Source organism: Scylla paramamosain, unplaced genomic scaffold (assembly GCF_035594125.1).
Source record: "Scylla paramamosain isolate STU-SP2022 unplaced genomic scaffold, ASM3559412v1 Contig2, whole genome shotgun sequence".
NCBI classification, from domain to species: Eukaryota; Metazoa; Arthropoda; class Malacostraca; order Decapoda; family Portunidae; genus Scylla; species Scylla paramamosain.
In genome coordinates this window covers 1732501-1740000 of record NW_026973667.1, presented here as the reverse complement: position 1 = coordinate 1740000, position 7500 = coordinate 1732501, and the positions used below count along the sequence as shown (strand labels likewise).

Sequence of the window (7500 nt, the reverse complement as noted above, 5' to 3'; positions counted from 1 at the left end):
CCTAACTTAACCTAACCTAACCTAACCTAACTTAACCTAACCTAACCTAACTTAACCTAACCTAACCTAACCTAACTTAACCTAACCTAACCTAACTTAACCTAACCTAACCTAACCTAACCTAACCTAAACCCATAACGAACCCATCACACCTAAACTAACCCAAGCAAACCTAACCAAACCCAACCCATTACTCCCAAACTAACTAAACCTAACTAAACCAAACCAAACCAAACCAAATTAAACCTAACCTAACCTAACCAAACCTCAGCAAAGCAAAACCCAAACCTGACCTCTCTCCCGACAGCAACCCGCCCTCTGACCACTTTGAGAATCCGACCTTCCGCGTGGTGCAGCAGGCGGACGCAACCTACGCCCTTGTGCTGGACTACTCGGGCTCCATGAACAACCACTACAGGGTACACAAGCTGCGGCGCATTGCTCGGCGCTGGCTGCTCTACGAGGTGGCCACGGGTAGCTACGTGTCTATCATCAACTTCAAGTAAGAGAGAGAGAAAGAGAGGGAGAGAGACTGTTTTATCTATCCCACCGCTGCCACCATTTTGAATTTATGTTTATATTTATGTGTGTGTTTGGGGAATGCTATGAGAGAGAGAGAGAGAGAGAGAGAGAGAGAGAGAGAGAGAGAGAGAGAGAGAGAGAGAGAGAGAGAGAGAGAGAGAGGGAGAGAGACTGTTCTATCTATCCCACCGCTGCCACCATTTTGAATTCATGTTTATATTTATGTGTGTGTTTGGAGAATGCTATGAGAGAGAGAGAGAGAGAGAGAGAGAGAGAGAGAGAGAGAGAGAGAGAGAGAGAGAGAGAGAGAGAGAGAGAGAGAGATTTTAATGTAGGTCAGTCTTTCTACTAAACAAACATTATACTAATAAATCAAAAGAATAAGTTGAAAAATTATATATATATATATATATATATATATATATATATATATATATATATATATATATATATATATATATATATATATATATATATATATATATATATATATATATGTAATTAATTAACATATATTGTCTCTTTGGAAAGTTATATATGAAAGCAAATATAACCAAATAAAATCGCATAAGTAATAGATAGATAGATAGATAAGTTACGTATAGAAGTAAATCGATAGGTAGATAGATAGACAGATAGGTGATAGAAAGATAGATAAACAGACAGATAGAGATAGGTAGACGAACAGGTAGAAAGATAGATAGATAGATACTGAGACAAACAAACGAATAGATAGAGAGACAGGCAGATAACGTAGACAGATGTATATTCAGTCTGTAATCGTCTGTACTCTTCACTACAAGACGTTGGATGCTGTCCTGTGTCCCTCATTGCTTCTGACTGCACTCCATCTTCCTTAGGGTGTTAAATCATCCTTATCCTTGGAATCTTATTGTCTTGACCCCTAGCCCTTAAAGGAAGAGGGCTTAATCTCTCTCTCTCTCTCTCTCTCTCTCTCTCTCTCTGGTAATTCCTTCCCTCATATTATTTTTGTTTCTCTGTTGTCATGTTTATCTTCACTTACGCACCCACACACGCTCTCTCTCTCTCTCTCTCTCTCTCTCTCTCTCTCTCTCTCTCTCTCTCTCTCTCTCTCTCTCTCTCTCTCTCTCTCTCTCTCTGAAAAGTTCCGGCGTCAGAAAGGCCAGCCATTAATGTATAAAGCCTAAAATGTTGTATTTTGTTGAATTTAAGATTTTTTGAGCGGGAGTTGCCTGTCTTATTAAACTACAAACTCATGACAAAATTTTAGGGTCATTGTATATTGGCTGCAGATAACTGTTCAAACTGTTGATTGGCTGTAGATAATTGTTCTAACGTTCTCCCCTTTAGATAACTTCAAATGTTCTCTTTTCACTATAGATAACTTGAAATGTTCTCTCTGCTTTATAGATAACTTTAAATGTTGTCTCTGCCCTATACAAACAACTTCAATGTCCATCTCTTTCTCCCCTCTCCCTCACAGCAAGAACGCACGCCTGGTTCGCAGTTTGACGCGCGTGACGGACAAAGCCTCTCGAAAATTATTGGCTAATTCCATAGAAACCAAGGCAGATGGCGGCACCAGTATTGGATCTGGGCTGTATGTGGCGGCCAGGCAGGTTCGTGTGTGTGTGTGTGTGTGGTGTTTGGGGATGTTTTTTGGGGGTGTCTAAATGTTGAGGTGTTTGTGGGTGTTTGTGGGAGGGAAGGGGTATTGTGTTTGGAGTGTTATAGGGTGAAGTGGTGTGTGTGTGTGGAGGTGGTGGCATTAGAGAGAGAGAGAGAGAGAGAGAGAGAGAGAGACTATCGCACCGCTGTCACCAATTGTAACCTTTTTATATATTTAAATTTTGTGTTTAATCAATTTTCATCGCTTTTTTCCTTTATTTTATTCTGCGGTTGTCTATCTCTCGTAGTATATCCATGTAATCACAAGTAATTCTATGTAATCCCGCAGGTACTCAGGGACAGCGCCAACCCAGTCATCCTTCTCATCACAGACGGAGAAGAGAACGAAAATCCGCGAATTGATCACGTTCTTTTCGACGTGGTGAAGAGCGGCGCCCGGGTCGTCACTGTGGCGTTTGGGTGCGTGTGGTGGTGGTGGTGGTAATAGTAGTAGTAGTAGTAGTAGTAGTAGAATTATTATTAGTAGTAGTAGTGATTTGCATACCAATCTCAGTAATCATAGTATTTAATTAGTTCACACATACACACACACACACATACACTCTCTTCATTAATGATAGTACTCATAGTTATAGTTGTTAATAATAGTGTTCTCCAGTCATCACCCCGTCTCATCTCCACTCATATCTCATTATCCACTCATCTCCACATTAACGTAACCTATCAATAATCCACATATTTAAATAATGAGTAACAGTTATGAAAGTACCATCTTTCACCTAATCGCCACATCATTCATACCTAACCTAACGTAACCTATCAGCAATTCACATACATATTCAAATAATCAGAATGTACTGTATGTAATTCCACCTATCCTCCACTCCCTCCACCAGCTCATGTCCACTCATCTCCCCCCCACAGGGAAGAGGCGGACCTGCAGTTGGAAAAGGTGGCACGGTCCACGGGCGGCAAGACTTTTACAGTGATAGACATAGATGAGGGACAGATGCTGGAGGACGCCTTTGTTGGGGCGCTCACCTTCCAGCCCCCGCAGCCAGACACGCCCATCACGGTGAGGGGATGGAGAGGGGAATGGAAGGGGCAGGGGAGAAGTGGGAGTGTTGATGTTCCTGTGACTAGTGATAGTGTTGCCTCGAGGAAAAAAATTGCATATCAGTTGTTCGAAGAGAAGTCACTGCCACTTGTACTATATTGCTGTCACTGGTTGCTTGACTTACTGGATGTTGCTGGAGATGATGGTGGCAGAATAGATGATGGTGGCCCTTTCTCCATGGATACTGGTAGCGTGGAGTGCGCGGGTAGTCGTTTAGATTACCGTTGTGCGAGTAAAGGATACACAAGTAGATAGACGTACGGTACTTCTTGATTTAATGATGGATTGGTGTACACGTGTGACACCGAGACACAGACTACGACGGACAGGACAACGCTTGATTCTCCCTCTCTGAAGACTGACTGATTGACTCTGAACTGTCTGTGTGATCTCACGTGCCATCTCTGCACTATCTGTCTCCGATCTCTTCCTTGAATTGATGTCTAGCGATGCGTACAAACTCTATTTATGTGAAAGAAATGGATTAGGGTTGAGAATCTGAGATGAAGGGATGGCCAATCAGGTGCCTGTAAATGAGGTGAAGGAACCAATCACAGGTGTTGTTATTCTTGCCAGTGACCTTGGAGGAACACAGAAAGGCAATGCTGGTGTTTTCCCTAAGGACTGGCAGAAGTGTAGGGAAGGCGTGGTATCCCCTTGAGAGAGAAAGGAAGGAGAAAGGTTAAAAATAATCAGAGTGGCCACGTGAGGACAGTGCATGGAGTATTCTTGACATGTTTCGGGGTTCCACTCATACCGCTCTTCTAGACAGGGTGGAATCAAAAGCTTTTCGTCTCATCAACTCCTCTCCTCTAACTGACTGTCTTCAGCCTCTCTCTCATGGCCGCATTGTTGCATCTCTAGCTGTCTTCTACCGCTATTTTCCTGCTAACTGCTCTTCTGATCTTACTAACTGCATGCCTCCCCTCCTCCTTTGGCCTCGCTGCACAACACTTTCTTCTTTCTCTCACCCCTATTCTGTCCACCTCTCTAACGCAAGAGTTAACCAGTATTCTCAGTCATTCATCCCTTTCTCTGGTAAACTCTGGAACTCGCTGCCTGCTTCTGTATTTCCACCTTCCTGTGACTTAAACTCCTTGAAGAGGGAGGTTTCAAGACACTTATCCTTTATTTTTTGACTACCGCTTTGGACACTATTCGGGGACCGGCATATCAATGTTTTTTTTTTCTTTTTTTGGGGGAGATTTTTGTTGCCCTTGGCCGATGTCCCTCCTACATAAAAAAAAGCTACTACTACTACTACTACTACTACTACTACTACTACTACTACTACTACTACTACTACTACTACTACTACTACTACTACTACTATCACCACCACAGATTTTCGAGACGGTGTACAAAGATGGCGGCCGAGAGGCATCATCCACCTTCCATGTTGACTTTACTGTGGGCAGGAACCTGACCTTGAGACTGGAGACTGGAGCCCAGGTAAGAGAGAGAGAGAGAGAGAGAGAGAGAGAGAGAGAGAGAGAGAGAGAGAGAGAGAGAGAGAGAGAGAGAGAGAGAGAGAGAGAGAGAGGATTTTATTGCATCCTTATTATATCCTATTTATTCATCTCTCTATAAATTTATCTCTTTATCTTAATTTCAGGTTATCTTTCATTCTCATATTTCCAGCGATTATCATACTTCCCCCTTTTTCCCCTGTGTTATCGCATTGAAATTCCTCTCTCTTCCCTATTTATCACGTATTCCTAGTCGTTTTCATCCTTTTATTCCTTTTCTACTTTCAAACCATATTTCTTTCTTCCATATTTCCACCAATTATCGTACTTCCCCTCTATTCCCATCTTTATCACGGTTTCTCATTCACCCAGATATTGCACTTTCTCCCACTTCACCATTTACCCACGTGTCTTAATTATCCTTATTCTCTTTGTACTTTTCTCTAATTCCATGTCATCTTTCATTCTCAAATTTCCACAATAATCCGAGTCTTCCCATATTCTCTCCTTCATCAGGTCTCCAGTTCGTCTCCCAGACTCACGAACCCGCAGATTACGTCAGCGCCTGTTCTGATTGGTCCAGATGGCACAGTGTACAGGAATGCTCGTTTTGATCCGGATTCCTCTACCTGGCTTTTGGTGGTGCCCCTAGCTGAGGTGAGAGAGAGAGAGAGTGAGAGGGAAGGTGAGTGGGAGGGAGAGACGAGGTGGTAAAGAGTAAGAGGGAGAAACGGTATATCCCACAGCTGCCACCAATTGTAACCTTATTTATATTTTTTTAATCTTGTTTTCTTATTTATTTATTTTTTTCAGGTGGAAGGGAGGGAGAGAGTATGTTCCACCGCTGTCACTATGTCAATATTCATAACTTTTTTTTATTTTTTACTTTAGTCTTGTTTTTTTTTTTTATTCATTAGCTGAGGTGAGACAGGCCGGCATTCAGAAATTCTTAGCTCTCTCTCGCCACGATTTGCAAAGGCCCTATACATGACTAGCACGGTTCTCAAGAGTGTTTCTTCCGGTAATATAGACACCATTCTCCCATTATTCCCTCTTTTATCGCCATTTCGCCTTCCCCCCATTCGTAAACTAATTCCTATTTGTTATAACACGTTTTCTTCTAATTATCTTTTGTTTATTTTTTTTATATCTTTTCACAGTTCATCATATTGTCACCTTTTCCCCTTATTCCTTCTTTTATCTCAATTTATCCCTATACACTCATTCGTAAATCCTTCTCATTATTACCACCTCATCTAATTTTTCATTATATACTCCCATTTCATCATATTATCACATTTTCCCCTTATTCTCACAATTATCATTATTTATTCCTATAACCCCATTCGTTAACTCTCCCTCACGTACCTTTCATTACCTTATCCCTATTCTTCATCACATATTCTCTGTAACCCCACAATTATCACGTATTCTCCCTATTCCCTCATTTATCACCTTCTATCTCTCTTCCCCCATTCGTAGGCCGGGCTGTGGCAGTGGAAGGTAGGGCTGTCAGGGGAGAGAAGCACCTCCGTCAGGGTAAGGATCGTCAGCCTGCAGCGAGACCCGAGTGTGCAGCCCATCACCACTAAAGCCTGGGTAGGTGGTGGTGGTGGTGGTGGTGGTGGTGGTGATGGTGATAGCAATAATGATAATAGCAATGATGGTGGTGATGATGTGTTTATAAATAATTGTGATAGTGATGTTAGCAATGATGGTTGTGGTTGTGGTGGTGGTGGTGAGTAAAAAAAATGATGATGATGATGAAGATAATGACGATGAATAAGAATAATGATGATGATAATGATAGTGATGAAAGGAAAAAAATAAGGATAAATATCTCTATAAACTTGGTGATGGTGATGGTGGTGGTGGTGACGATAATTTGAAAGAGGAAGAAGAGGAGACATGAATAATAACTATACTCTTTCCTAATACAACATCCATTTCCACCTTCCTTAAAGATACTGTAGAAATTTACGTATTTATCTATTTTTATCTATTTTTATTTACTCTATTATTTTACATTTCTGAGTGAACGAGTAATGTAGGAAAGATTGAGAAATAGTGCATATGCGTAGTGGCTGCAACAGTGGGCCGAGCGCCAAGTGTAAACATGGAAGGAAAGTGCGTGGGTCGGTCGTTCACCATCGCTTTACTTTACTTGTCTAGTGCGTCTCATACGGAGGATATGCAGTTGTGTGTTATATCTCAATATAAACTACATTTTCTTAGCTTTTACGTGATGTACTTCTGATTTCGTCACGTTCAATAATTAAAAAGTTACAAAATGAATAATACGTTGTGTTAAGCAGGAAACATTTTAAGATTTTGAAACTTTGACATCGTATCTATCGTGCGTGTAGCTAACATCCATTAATGAAAGCAGTGTACAGCTCATCAGCCATGCTCTCTGCAGTAAACCTCTGAACAAACAAATCTGTTGACATGCAGCATCTCTTAATAATTCATCAAGGACAGGCTCAGACTCCCAAGTAAAACACTGCGTGACAATAATCTTATTGCTTCCACTGGCTCAGTTGCGCTGTCTCGGCGCCACTCTCTCTAGGAAGTGGGCGGGGAGGGGTGGTGGAGAAATGGACGATGCTGCCAGACGTATGATAATTTCTATTTCCTCCTCTCTCTCTCTCTCTCTCTCTCTCTCTCTCTCTCTCTCTCTCTCTCTCTCTCTCTCTCTCTCTCTCTCTCTCTCTCTCTCTCTCTCAGCAATAGTTAGGTAATAATTGTACCTTAATAACATGGCTGGCTCTAATAACTTGA

General features: G+C 41.6%; 1 protein-coding gene across 2 annotated transcripts in view; it reads left to right on the top strand.

Annotated features, from left to right (window-relative positions):
• LOC135096057 (calcium-activated chloride channel regulator 1-like) overlaps positions 1-7500 on the top strand; it is a 21439-nt gene that overhangs the window by 9253 nt on the left and 4686 nt on the right. For both annotated transcript variants that reach the window (XM_063997277.1, XM_063997276.1), the window contains exons 8-14: positions 308-502; positions 1988-2123; positions 2462-2592; positions 3058-3208; positions 4595-4702; positions 5236-5376; positions 6202-6318. In XM_063997277.1, coding sequence (XP_063853347.1) covers positions 308-502; positions 1988-2123; positions 2462-2592; positions 3058-3208; positions 4595-4702; positions 5236-5376; positions 6202-6318 — 979 coding nt within the window. The remainder of the gene's footprint in view (positions 1-307; positions 503-1987; positions 2124-2461; positions 2593-3057; positions 3209-4594; positions 4703-5235; positions 5377-6201; positions 6319-7500) is intronic.